The sequence below is a fragment of the Cyprinus carpio genome, chromosome B10 (genome assembly GCF_018340385.1).
Source record: "Cyprinus carpio isolate SPL01 chromosome B10, ASM1834038v1, whole genome shotgun sequence".
NCBI classification, from domain to species: domain Eukaryota; kingdom Metazoa; phylum Chordata; class Actinopteri; order Cypriniformes; family Cyprinidae; genus Cyprinus; species Cyprinus carpio.
The window spans coordinates 5,160,547-5,175,008 of NC_056606.1; the positions used below are offsets into that span (position 1 = coordinate 5,160,547).

General features: G+C 36.2%; 1 protein-coding gene across 1 annotated transcript in view; it reads right to left on the bottom strand.

Annotated features, from left to right (window-relative positions):
• spp1 (secreted phosphoprotein 1) overlaps positions 1-5,991 on the bottom strand; it is a 5,993-nt gene extending 2 nt beyond the window's left edge. The window contains exons 1-8 of the mRNA XM_019095314.2: positions 5,879-5,991; positions 4,746-4,813; positions 4,594-4,650; positions 4,436-4,492; positions 3,753-3,803; positions 3,553-3,597; positions 2,306-2,584; positions 1-681 (exon numbers count right to left, since the gene is read on the bottom strand). The exon at positions 1-681 is cut by the window's left edge and continues 2 nt beyond it. Of these exons, the coding sequence (XP_018950859.1) occupies positions 304-681; positions 2,306-2,584; positions 3,553-3,597; positions 3,753-3,803; positions 4,436-4,492; positions 4,594-4,650; positions 4,746-4,799 (921 nt within the window). The 5' untranslated portion in view covers positions 4,800-4,813; positions 5,879-5,991 and the 3' untranslated portion in view covers positions 1-303. The remainder of the gene's footprint in view (positions 682-2,305; positions 2,585-3,552; positions 3,598-3,752; positions 3,804-4,435; positions 4,493-4,593; positions 4,651-4,745; positions 4,814-5,878) is intronic.
• Positions 5,992-14,462: the final 8,471 nt, after the last annotated feature.

Genomic DNA, 14,462 nt, shown 5'->3' on the forward strand with positions numbered 1-14,462 from the left:
ACTGATATAGGTCAAAATTTATTCATAAATGATCAATCATTACATACATAAAGCAGTACAAAATTACATTTACATTAAGTTTGTAAATAATTGTGCAATGAACAGGAAGACATCGTTGAGATGAAACTGCATCTTAACAGGTTCGGCAGCAGTTCAAGGTCTTGTATGAACCATATCTTTGTGCTCTGCTGTTTGTCTAACTCACACTAACATCAGGTGGAGTGAGTCACCAAGCACCATGCAATTAATACATTTGCATTCGTTTCTGTCAATATCCCGTTGAGGGTTAGTGCTCGGATGCATTTACTTTGCTTTGATAACAGTAGCGTCGGTGGTCTGGGTGGTATCCTCACTCGAATCGCTCTCCTGGCTCTCTGTGCTCTGTGAGGAGTCGTCCTCTCTGTCTGCAGCTCCAGGTGTGGCTGTGGTCTCCTCGCTGCTCGGGCTGCTGTCTGACTCCTCTTCATTTTGCTCCTGGCTGGCACTGGCGCTCACGCTGTCATTGGGAGTGTCGCCAGCACTTGCGCCCTCGCTGTCTGACTCTTCTGTAGCATCCTGGTTTCCGGTGGGAACGATCTCTTGGTTTCCCAGAGCAGCCTGGCGGTCGTTTGGCTCCATGTTCTCCACCTCTGGGGTGCTGGTGTTGTCCTCCTCCTGAGGAGTATCATGCACCTGCAGAGCCTGAGAAACAAAAGAACATCTCAGCTACAGTAGCTATGTTTCCATCCAAAGTTACAAATTAAACTTACGTGCAAAATTGGAATATCACATAAAACCTTTGCAAATAAAGCATCCATCAAGTTGAAAACTACAAAATTGGTACTCCCTGAATACCTAGCGGAAAATATCACTTAGAAAATTTTAATTTGCATCAGTAGGAGAAGGCACTGTATAATCATTTTTGTATACAATAAATTACAAGCTTCAGAGCACGCAGACGAAACATGGTCATGTTATCTTATTTTCGGAGCCTGCTGTTTGGCAACGCAGTTCTGGGAGTTAATTATAACCAAGCAGCAACCTCCCGCTCTCTCTCGTGAAGCCAACGCGGAAGTGACTTAAACTGTAATTCGGCAACTGGCCGCTAGAGGCTGGCTCCAAAAGGGTGTCAATCCCATAGTTTATGCACATGTTTTCTTACCGGATAAGAATTTTATCCTACTTAGTTGAGTGCATACGTTTTTTTTATGTGCATTTTTAGAACTTATGCACAACTTGGCATTTTCATCCAGCGTTTTTTTTTTTTTTTTTTTTTTTTTTTTTTTTTTTAAATGCACATAAAAATAGGTGGATGGAAACATAGCTAGTGATTCAGATTTTCTTGTATTAATTTTTTTGTTGATTTGAGGTATAATTCATGTCTGTTGCACAAATAGTACAGGATAGTTACACCCCATGTTTGTTGAAGCTGTAGTCATTGTTTGGGAAGCTACTTTGAAAGTGTAACTTGCCAAGCAACACACTAATTATAATTAAAAGTTGTAATAGGCCTACTACAGTCAAGCTACTGCTTAAAAAAGGTTAGCTAAGCTATAACTTCTAAACAACAATTAGCTAACTAGAATGGTAGTATGTTTTTTAAAAAATACCAGAGCCATATTTTTACTCATTCTACATCAATGGCAGTTTTTAAATGAATAAACAATCACTATAAGCTACTAAATAGGTACAACGACAACAAAAACTAATTTGCATCACAGAGTCAAAAACATAGTAGATACTTAAGAAATGGAAGTCAAACTGGAGAATAATTTCGGTGAACATGTTAAGTTAAGTGAATCTTCAGTGGAATCAAAAAGTGAATCGATTCACTGAAATGAATCAGATTTTTCAATACTACATAGCAGAGAGGTAAGTTTAGGATGAATCGATTCCCTAAAACAAATCGGACTTCCCAATGCTAATTCTACATACAATACGACAGAGAACTGTTTAAGATTAATCAATTTAATAACTGATTCACACATTCCTACGTTATAAGACAGAGGAGAGAGAGAAAGAGGACCATTCAGTTGAGTGCATTTGATTATTCCCTCAAATAGAGCATCACGGTTTGGTCATGTTATACTGATTTATTCGCTAAATAAAGCTAGTACTATAAAAAACTCCAATATTATAAAAATAGCTGAACTTCTTGCACGGTACTGAAACAAAGTTTCTTAGTCACAACCAACCACTCAGCCCCATTAAATAAGTACCATTTGATAACATGTTCTGCCACAGTATTCATTTGTACATGTATGTTTTCCTATTCTTTTTTATTAATCATCAAACTTTACAAACTTGAAGTAACCTAAGTATTTACCTTGTACAGTTTAATCTCTTTCTCCACATCATTGATGCTCTGGTCATCATAGGCATAGGACTTCTTGCTCACGAATGTCAAGCCGCCCAACTTGTCACTGCTGTAGGACTTGTATGGGGAAGGTATTTTTTCAAGGTTGTTTGTGTCCACGTAGTCGCTAGGATAGTCCATGTTGTCTCCCCGGCCTGTGTTGATGATGGGGTCCAGTGGGGGTTCCACTGTGAATGGGACAACGGTGGTCGCAGGTTCTCCAGATTCACTCTCACTGGAGTCAGTATCCTAAATGGACAATATATGTCAATGAGTAATTTAATTGGCATGGTGGACACAATTGCTTCTACGTCAAGCTGGATAGCACAATGTGAAATTAAACATTTAATTTAATTTAACAATTAAACATGTTAAACATCAAATAGCCTATGTTGTCATTCACTGTGACTGTTTCTCGTCCTACAGCTGTTTTGCATTCAGTTTTGACAGGCTAATTGTTTGGTAATGAAAACTTCTTGTGTTAAAGGTGCTGTATATAGGATTGACACCGAGTGGTTGGACTAGGAATTGCGGTCCAAATTCAAAAATATTGGATAGGGTTTTTTTCACCCGGCCCCTCCTCCTCAGACTTGACGCACATGCAGGTTGCCAGATTGAAGACACCAACAGGAACGAGCGCACTTGATGATGAATGTAATGAAATACGCTGTGTTTTCCGCCAACTGGAAACCCGGGGTGTCAAAATAAAATTGGGTAAACTGGCAGTGGGCGGGTTTCACAAACCAAAACAAAGCCTGACATTCCAGCCCGGAACGCACATTTTCAAAGGAGAATAACTGACTGCAGCATTGTTTTTCAGATAAACAAGTATGTTAACTTAGCATGTTTCTTAATATCTGCAAACAAATTATAGTATTTTTATGCTTTAGTAGAGTCAAGTCAACAAGTCAAGTTTTGGTACTTTGTATGCTTTTGTATTTTACATGAATGAATATGGCAGATGCTTAGATCCAAAGCAAATTTAAGTCATATTTATATGAGTTCTTGCTTTCTGTGGAACTCGAACCCAGAACTTTTGGTGTTGCTAGCAAACATGCTTTACTACTGGAATCCACCACTTGGTACCCATGATCAAGCCTGGGTTTTGAACCGAAACCAGTTAAAAACTACTGGTTTAGTCCATTGTTTGGCAACTGCGCACAATGGTTCTATATGACAGAAAACATAAGTATTTTAGCATAATCAGAGTGACTCACGTTCTCCTTTTCGTTCTCATCCGTTTCAGATTCCTCATCTGCACCCTGCAAATGAAAGAAACAGTATTGAGACTCGCAGCGAGGTCACTTACAGTGCGTCTAGACCAACGGAAGGGTAATTTTAGAGCCAGTTGAATTTTATTGGCTATAGTGGGAGTGCAGTGACGTGTGATGTGGTTAGAGGATGAGTTTTCATTTACCTCACTGTCATCTGCACTGTCTGTGCTTTCATTGGATTCTCCTGGCGTGGACTGAAACACAACCAAATGCCTTGGCATAATTATAACAATACTCACTGTATTTCTCATATACATGCCAATTACCACATCCTTGAATTTAAATAGCTCATAGGTGCAAGTTTATATCAATATTTTGAGATTAAAGGAAAAGTTCACCCAGTTTACTAGAGTTCACCTATCATTTATTCACCCCTGCATTTATCCAAACCTGTGCAACTTCCTTTTTTCAGTGGAATGCAAAAGGAAAAAAATTAAATATGTACTGGTTAATCTTTTCCATGCAATGAAATTAAAAAGCACCATAAAATTACTTTCAAAGGTGGTTCAACTTGAGAACAGTTAAAAAAAAATTAGCCAGATTCATGAACGAATAATTTAGACAATTTAATTTAATTTCAATTTAATCATTTAGACAATTTAGACACTTCAAATACACTGACTTTTTTTCTAGCATTTTGTAGCATTTTGCAGCTTAACAGCACTGGTCCTTATTAAAAAAAAAAAAATGGTAAGGGTATTCTTCAAAAACTCATCTTTTTTTCTCCACAAAAGAAAGAAAGAGTGAATAAATACTGACAGAATTTTCATGTATGGGATAAACTATTCAAATATAGACTAAATACAGGCTAGTGGACGTGTTTTACCTGTGTAGGTTCTGCCTTGAACATAACAGCAGCAGCTTTTCGTAGAATAGGAGTTGGCTGTATAAGACAGATGTTTAGTTAAAATCACAATATTGTTTTCTGTGCAGTATTAATTCCAAAGCAGTGTCCATTCTGTGCATATCAAACAAAATACTTGCCCCTTGAGCAACCACAAGTTCTTCTGAGCTCTCTGAACTGCTAGCTGAGCGCTTCACCTAAGGAATAAATGCAAATGTATGTGTGGGTGTATAAGAAGACAAAAAATGGGAGTGTACCACTTTAAAGCTCATTAAAATGACAGTGAACTTACAGGTAGACAGAAAACTGTGGCGATGAGGAGCGTTAAAACGATGACAGTCTTCATTTTTGTGCAAAATACTTTGAAAAAGAAGAAAAACAAAAAGCTCTTCAAAACTGATCCACAGTTATATAGAGCATCAGTTTTGACCTTATAAATGTAAGGCTGATGCAGCCTACGCCAGCTACAAGAAATGTTTTACAGAGAGGATCGCCTGCGCTGTTCTACTTGAATGTTTTCACTATAAAATGCCTCTAGTGGGTATTTTTGGTACTTATGCATTTTACCATATTAAGGGCACCCTGAAACATGTTGGCAAATGCCAAAAGACTTCCTGCCAGTCCTCACCATGAAACATCTCATTTGTTTTCAGCTACAGTTGGATAAAGTATAAGTTGAGGTAGTGCGTGTTTAGCTATAGCTATAATGAACTCCTCTGGTGTATAATTCCAGAGGTTATATGTAGACTATATAGCAGCCACAATCCCAAGAAATAGCACGCCTCTGGCTCCAGACTTAGTTTCTCATTAGAATCTTCAATGTTTGCGAACCAAGGCCTGAAATTTGTGGCGTCTAAGGAAATGTGAAGTGCAGTGCAAAACACTAAGTGTGGAAACGTTTTGTTGGGGCTGCAGGCAGAAGTAATGGTGGCATCTGTCAGTCAGGCAGTATTATTATTCTTTTGTATGCAACTTTAATTTAGTGGTTGTGTCGCTGGAATAAATGAGTCAGCTGACAAATTAGTAAGGCTTTTATGTGCCATAGCCGCAACTTCCTCTTTCGTCTGTCAAGTTCAAGTTAATCATTTCTGCCTATAATAAACTGTGGTCACAATCATTAAAAGCCTTCATAACATCAGTCTTGCACTTACATTGACTACATTTTCAGAACTTTGATGCTAATTCTGCAAAAATTGCATTTAATGTATTAATTATATGTAATGATTAAAGGTTAGCTACATGATATCAAGCCATTACTACTCCTATTTGTGCAGATAAACGCCTGACGAACCTAAAAAACTGCAGACTACAATACATTCCATGAGTTACTCAAAGCTTCTTTCAACATCTGAATACTTAAAACCAATTGTTTTTTAACATCAACATTATAAAAATACATACAAATTAATGAGAGTTGTGACTTACCTCTTTCTCTTTGAGAAATTTGAAGTTCTTTGACTAAGTCGGAGGATAGACTGAGGTCCGTTTATCAGATGAGATCTTGCTATGTTTTGATGCTGGTGAGAGATGGCTGCTGGTTGGCTTTTTAAACCCTGTTCCCTCTGGAAACAGCCAATGGCAGTGGAGCTTGTGATGTCATGAGGTTTACCGCTGCTGTCCCACCTTTTTGCTCCCACTCTTCCTGTGGTTTATATGGCCAGGCGATGCAAACATTCACCACCAGGCATGACAAGCAGAAAAAATAAAACATATCCTGTATTGTGCTTAGGATCCTAGATATAATGTTGTTATGCTTATTATCAATAAAATATTATGTATTTACAATGGAAAGACTCAGTGTCCTCTATAATTGTTATTATATCGTAAAACAGGGCAAATAAATATTTAATGGCTTCAATTCAGGGGTTTAATGCCTCTGGCTGCAAAGTAGAATGAAGTGTTAAGTGTGTAATCAGTTTAAACTTTAGTAGGAAACAGTGTGTCACAAAATCACAAAAAGGCCAGTTAATGTTACAAATATTAAAATATAGTCTACTATAGAGTGTTTGCTGGGCATTATTACTTTTAATTTTGTGCAAACTTAAGGTTAGGGATTCAAATTCCCTTTGTGCTACAAACAATATTGATAACCTCAAATTGTATGTCTTGTTGAAGAAATTAGTGGAATTTTGAAATTAATAAAAAAAAGACAGGTTAATTAATCAATAACTGATTTAGTCATATATCTGCACTGAAGGACAGCATGTAAATAAATATGTTCTTTGTTGTACTGTATTGTACTGAATAGCCTGTCACTGTATATTATTAATAACATGTTACAAGCCAATATAAATAACTTTTTATACATATTGTGTGTGTGTGTGCGTGCGTGCATGTGCGTGCGGGTGCGGGTGCGGACATGCGTCTGTGTGTGAGTGTGTGCATGTGAGTTTGTGGGTTAGTTGTTGAGAGACAGATGTACATATAAAATCTGTGGCAAGCACCACTCAGATTTTCATCTAGGTTCTTATTTTTGTATTACCAATTTCAGTTTAAACTAATATATAATAAATAAGCTCTAGGTCTAATAGTTAATCACACTGATATTTAGGTAAGATATATGTATTTTTTCTTTATGTGTTTTTCACATAAAAAGGTAGAAGAACATTGTACAGTTTATTTGAGCAGGATGATGGTGTGTCAAACCAAAATCACATGAATTTCCCCTCAGTCTGTATCATTCCTATGATTCACAGTCTGTTTGTAACATTGCAGTCAGATGCTCAGAATCTGCAGTCAACAGTATTTTAAAAGTGTGCACCTCTCGGGTGGCCTTTCATGTTTTTCTGTGCATTTACAGTGTTCAGCTATATTGTATGGGGGGAGACCAGACAATTTTGCATTCCCTAACTTTTACTATACAATTATTCACCATTAACAAGCAGCACATGAACATAAATAAACCCCTTAAAATGATAGTTAGTGTTCATGATTCATGATTGTGAGCTGTACCTCAGGGCAGCAATTAAAGAGAATGAATATCAGTGCTAATGATTGACAGGGAGTGTATAGACTTGAAACACTATACATCACTTACAGTAGCTGGTAGAATGATTCTTATATAGAGAGTGAAGACAAAATGGTCATAGGGACTTTAAAGGTAGAAGTAAATTGGGAAAATATCATAAAACATAGAGCTGCATCAGACATGCTAATCGTAGGTTGTCATCTAGAAAGCTTGAGAACACGTGTTAAGACATGCAGCACTGAACCGCCATTCATATAAGAAGTGAAATGTTTTTCATTTCTTCACTCAGGCAAATGTGGTAAGGGTGAAAGAAGTCTATAGTTTGTGTCTGGAATTTTCTTTAATGTAAAAATAAGCACCTTGCTGTCATGCATGGCGGCCAAACTGCCTGTGGCTCATGGATGGATTAACAAAAAAACTCAGAGACACCACCACAACACCACAAGATTACAGAAACTTTCTCATTTCTGTAAGAAATAATCATGCAGACTGGTGTGTTTTCACACCATAAAGGTCACATTTTCCCCAATGTAATAATTCACAGTCAACGTTGTGTTTTGATTTTGTGATAAATGAGTCCTTTATTATCAAGGTATTCTTTTTTTTTTCAGTTGTAAAATGAAAATTAGGTTTGACAAATTTTCTAGCAAGGTGTTAATGCTACAGGTCTAAAATCGATAAGTAATTTGTCAGTCCACACTGAAAAGGAAAATACTACATAACACATAGCCAATCAGAGCATATTTTATTTATTTAATCCACTAATTTTGCAAGGATAGCTTTAGAGGGAGAGTTGATTTGCAAAGTGGTGGTATTCCCAAATGGTATTCCCATTCCCAAAACAACCATCCAGTAATCAGTTCTTAAAAGTAAAAAATAAAAAAATTCTAAGTGTAAAAGTACTTTTGAATCTATAGAGGCTTTTTCAACTATAAAAAGGTGTGCAGTTGTAAAACCTTTTGTACAATTGAAAGTTTCAATGGATTTTAAAGGAATAGTTCACCCCAAAAAAATTACAATTCTGTCATTAATTACTCACCTTCATGTTGTTCCAAACCCATAAGACAAATTAAGTTACTACCACGATCAAGGTCCAGGTATCAAGGTATCAAAGATATCTTTATTTGTGTTCTGAAGATGAATGGAGGTCATACGTGTTTGGAACGACGTGAGGGTGAGTAATTAGCGACAGAATTTTCATTTTTGGGTGAACCATCCCTTTAAAGGTTCTTCATGGAATCATCAATGTCAATAAAGAACCTTTATTTTTAAGAGTGCACTGCAGTATTCAAGAGATGACAAGTCTAGTTGTGTAGTTAAAATTGCTATCAAACATTCTTATGAGTTTTTGGCTTTCCTGGATGCTGTTATCATCAACAAGCCTAGCTGCATAGTTGTCAGGGAACACAGACTCAAATGGGAAAGGTGAATATTTTTGATGAAACAATTTACTTACTAACAGGTGAATGGATTGTGGGAGATGTAGTGTGCAGAGGTGATAGGCAAGGTGACTGGTGATCCTGACAATTGTGAAGATGTGATGAATTTCTGAGCTGGGTGGAAATGCAATGAGATCTGTCTTGGCTTGGTTTAGGGGTGGGTGTGCCTGAAATAAGATTTTGGGCTGCTTATATGCTTATATAACAGTAGTAAGGAATTTATGTCCCTGGATAATGGGTCTTAGTTGTATTGTATACGTTGAATGAAGGAGGGGGCCAGGTACTGAACCCTGAGGTACCCCCTTGATTGAAGTGACTTAGACACACTTTCTGCTACAAAACCCTAAACGATCTACCTTTGAGGTGAGACTAGACCAAGTGGGGTGCTGTGATGACACTTGCAGAGATGGTAGACAAGACGATCTGGTGATTTAAAGTGTAGAAGTGTAGCTTTTGCAAAACACATCTGAGTGACTAGCACGTTGTAAGCCAAGTTGTTCAGATGTTTTCACTTGAACCATGAGCGAGGCTATGACATTTTTTGTTAGTGTTTTGTGTACATTTTGAGTTTGAATGTTTGACTGTTAAATTTACTTTTTTTTTCATTAATTCAACTAAACTTTAATCCCAATAAGTCACTGTCACTGGTATGCGAGTGAATATTCACAAACAGGACCAAGGCTAACATTAGAATATGTTTACATACTAAGCTTACCCCTGCTTCAACTGATGAAACCATCACTGACACAAGACAGAAATTGTGACTGTCCAGTGACATTTCAGTGAGACCACAAAGTCTGTGTGTGGTGATCTTCTTTCCACAATGTCTGTGTTTTATGCAGGTTGGACTTTATGAACTCAGTGAAGCATGCACAAGGACTGCATTCTAATCAGCCTAGTCTTTGCATCTGTACTGTGGTTTGGTGGCTTTGGAAATTAAGTTAAAAAAAAGGCCACATGGCTTCAGTTCAGCCCTGATCCACAACATTAGTTTATGAAGTTGATGTCACCCTTTACAAGACTTAAACCAATGCAGTTCCAAGTTGTGTGCCATTAAATAGACCCCAAACCATTAATCTTTGAGGTCAGTTTGTTTGGAAATATTCTGCAGGAACATTACCTATATGAATTATACATACCCAGGCATGCTTTTAAAGGACCGTTGAATTAAACTATCAGCTTCTGAACTGTTAAAAATATATTAAGCCATTAATATCAGATGTGGTCTAGATTACACTGTTTTACAACTGGGGAAAAACATGATCAAGACCTACAAACCATTGAGACACTTTTATGGTTATGGCAATGGAATATGCATATAAGCCAGTCAATATGGGAAAATCTGGCCTGCACTTCAGTCATCAGCTATATGTTAGGCAATGTATATCCATATGTGAAAGTCATAAAAAAATTCCCAGGGTATGTTAACCACCAAGTGTGTGGGTTTAAGTGGTAGGTTCTTAAGCCCAAAGTTTCAGCAGACATGTCAAATGCACACGCAGCTTCCGTTAAATTCCCTATGGATCAATTTAGGCATGAAATATTTTGGGAATTCTTGGAAGGATTGGGAGAAGGTTATGTGAAAACACAAACAGGAAGTTATACAACATCTTTCTGAAACAGGAGTATAGCATACTGTGGAGCATGAGGATAATTTGTCTGAAACCGAAATACATATTGTTGGTATATACAAAACAACAGTGTTGTCATACATAGTCTGCAAACAGAATAAAAAGGCACACAGTATGTGGAAACGGTGACCTAGTAGAATACGTTAAAGGTCATATTACAGTATACTGTATATAGACTGACTCTAATGTTTATAAAGATATATAAAGCTTTGAAAGAGCCTTTCAGTTGGTCCTGTATATTATGTAATGTTATTTGGGGCCTGGAAAGGGAAAAATAATTTATATTCTTGCTTTTCCCACTTTGGATGCAGCTTGAATATAAAACACCCAAAAGTTTTTACTGTCTAGATCCAACAGTAACACAATAAGAATAATAAAATGAATCTTGTGGAAACCTCTTAAAACAAGGAACTTCTTCCATCATCAAAACAATTTTGCTCTGTTTGATGACAATTTTGCTCTGTTTGATGACAAAGACAAACTCTTTACATCACTTCTACACTTTGTTCATTACAATGAGAGGATTCACAAGCTTCCAGAACCCAAGACTGAACAAAAACTCTGGCTTTTTGAGCGGTGAGTGGTTTCTGGCTAACTGAAGGAGAACAACAATGCATTATATTCTGTTTTTTTTATTTTATTTTTTTTTTTTTTTTATTATTATTATTATTGAACATTTCAGAGAATTAACAGCAGTACTCTGAACAAATAATATTATTTATCTCATTAAAAATTTTGGTTTACCTTTTCTAACTACTTACAGCTTCAGGAACAAAATATACCACTAATAAAGTTCAAGTGATGTTTACATTAACATGTGAGTTGTTGATACTTAGGCTACATCCACATTAAATGCATCTTTTTCTCTACCATTTGATTCCACAAATTGTGCCAGGAGAATAGCGTGGGAACTTCATTATGTCTTATCTCTCAGTATCATCTCAGTGAACGTTTATGCCGCAAGGTGATTTAAGCAGTTTCAGATGGGCCAGTGTGGACAAGCAACTTTTGAAAAATGCTTAAAACGCTAATGTGGGAGGAGATTGTTTTAAAATGAAAACACCTATTTATTTATTATTATTCTTATTTTTTTCTCTCTCTCTCTCTTTCTCTCTCTCTCTCTCTCTCTCTCTTTCTCTTTTTTTATATATATATATATATATATATATATATATATATATATATATATATATATTGATTAGTTTGAATGTTCTTGTTTTTGGACATCTTAATTTATATGGGTAATTGATACAAATATAGTTTGGAGTTGGAATCATGGCAACTTAAAATTTTTAGTTAATTTATTTACTTAATTAAAACATCATTATGGAAAACGTTTTGCTTAAACATTAACAAAATTCCATCACTGAGCTAGTACAGAGGTGTACAGCTCTGCTCCTGGAGAGCCACTGTCCTGCAGACTTCAGCTCTTCTATTCAATTAAAACACATCTGAACCAAGATAATTAAGGTCTTCAGGATAGGAACTTCCAGGCAAGTATGTTGGGACATGTTGGAGCAAAACTCTGCAGGACACTGACCTTCCAGGAGCATTACTGGAGGACTGAGCTAGTATATTAAAAACTTACAGTACCTGTTCAATTTGATATACTTGCCTTATCCTGATTCTCTATGTGGTACTGTATTTATTATTTGGAGCTGTCACGTCAGATTTTGTGGGAAAATACTGTACCAAGCTTAAGGCATTTGTTCTTTGATGTTTACGTCATGTCTGGAAATAAAGAAGACAAGTTCTGGCTCATGTGTGGACTGTAGCTACAATAGTTTTGTTATTTGGAATTTGGACTACTAAGCTGATTTTACTGTAGCATTGACAGCTCTAAACGCAACTCTGGCTGACCTTTGAGGAATCAACAGATGTCAAAACCAAAAAAAAAAAAATGGATAAAAGAGTCAAAGCCAAAACTTGGCTGGAAATAATTCTTATCAGTGGGGCATGTTGTAGCATGAAAGATCTGCTCTTAAATACTGTGCAATGCATCCCAGAAGAGCGTCTAAGATCATTAATCAATGGTTTATGCTTTTGTTTAAACCATCAGCATGTGTTTTTGTGACTTGTTTTTTTAAATAACGTTTTGACTGCAGAATTCCTAGTCAAAAACTCTACAAATAAGATTTTGCAATCAAAAAATCTCAACACACCAATCATAACACCTTGTAACTTTTTCTTTTTGTGCAATTTTGAGTTGTTTCAAATCGAAGCTTTTACTACTCATTGTAACTGGTTGGTTTGATTCTTGACTTGTAACTCTTTATCGAAGATTTAGAAAAAAATCCCTATACTGTAGGTAATATGAATGAGAAAACTGCACTGTTGTATTCTGTGGTGATCACAGGTAAGCGCAGTGATCTGTGAAGAACGGCAGTGTCAAAGCACATCTCACATAAAATCGTTACTCTGCAAGTTACATTAACATTATCTGTTTTATAGTGCACCTTTAAGTTGACAAAAAACAGCCTTGCTCATTTATTTATTTATTTTTGTATTTTCTTCCTTCCTTTCTTTCTTTTTTTTTTACATGTTTAAGAATTTATTTGTGTCAACATTTTAAATACTTTATATAAAATTTTTAATATGATAAAATATGTAATATTAAATATGGAAATGTTCTGTATGATAGATTCTGTAAAAAGTCTGTAATACTGTATTTGAACACTATAGCTATGTCAGCGGTTTCTGTCATACTACTGCAATTTGTGAGCCACAACTTTTCAAAACCAAATCATTTACAGTAAATTGTTTTGGTCAAAACAACGTGACATGGCACATGTCTTTCATGAAGCCTTTGTTTTTTTTCATCCCACATGTCTGTACCCAGGTTGTGTATGCACGGATGTTATACCGTCTGCTGTATTTTGATTTCCACCCCCATTTTCCACCATGACTGGAGAACCATACTTCCTGTTTCAATGAGCTGCACTGACTTCAGGCTGAAGAGCCACATTCACTGCTTTGTTTGACTACAACAAATCTAAACAAGAGCAGAAACAGAACACAAGAATTTTACCAATAATACATATCAACAATTAACTTACATTTAGAAGCACTGTGAATGTAGAGCACCTTTGAACTTATTATGTGTCTGGCAGTTAGTAATAGTGACGTAAGTATCACCTACGCAGTCTGTACCATTTCATATCCAGGATGGAAATAGGCTATAATAGAAGGTACATTTCCTGTCTGGTAAGATGGCTTTGGATGGTGTCTTGCTCAAGTGCTTAGTTTATAATTAGACACCATGAGTAATCATGAATAAGATGTTGTAAGGGAGTAATTTTTGCACATCCCAAATGAACCGTTTAGTGAAAACGATTCATGCATCATTCTTAAAAGTACCTAATCCTAAAAAAAAAAAAAAAACTGGAAAACGTATTTTTAAATAATGGATGTGCAATAAGAAGCACATGTTTTAAATGGTGAAAAAAAAAGAGATCATAATCATGTGGTTAACCATTTAATGGTTATCATACAGTAAATGACACAATACTGTACTAGAGTGGATCTGCAGTGTCACTTGCAACTTAACTTATTTTGTTATGATTAGCTGAAAACAATCTAGTGTTCAGCAAACAGTACTGCGAGCATAACTGGATTCAGTTGTGTTTAATGTTGCAGCTCAAAACTCATAAATTGTTTCCTTTAGACTTGTCCCTGTTGTTATTAGTTTGTGTTTTCCGTAAAGGGGCGATTAGGGGTGTGACTAGACCCTGGTTTTTGGGCTACAGCTCCACATGTTTCTTCTACAGCTCCAGATCTTATTTTCTGCTTTTTTAAAGCTTCAGAAAAATGTTTTTTATTATGTTTATATGTGCACTGCAGCAGTTTAATTGAAGGAAACTAAATAAATGAAAAAGACAAAGCGAATAAAAACTAAACAAAACAATTCTCCTTCGCTCATGAGATTTGTCTAGTCCAGATTTGAGGCGCCTCTACACATGGCTAAGAAACAG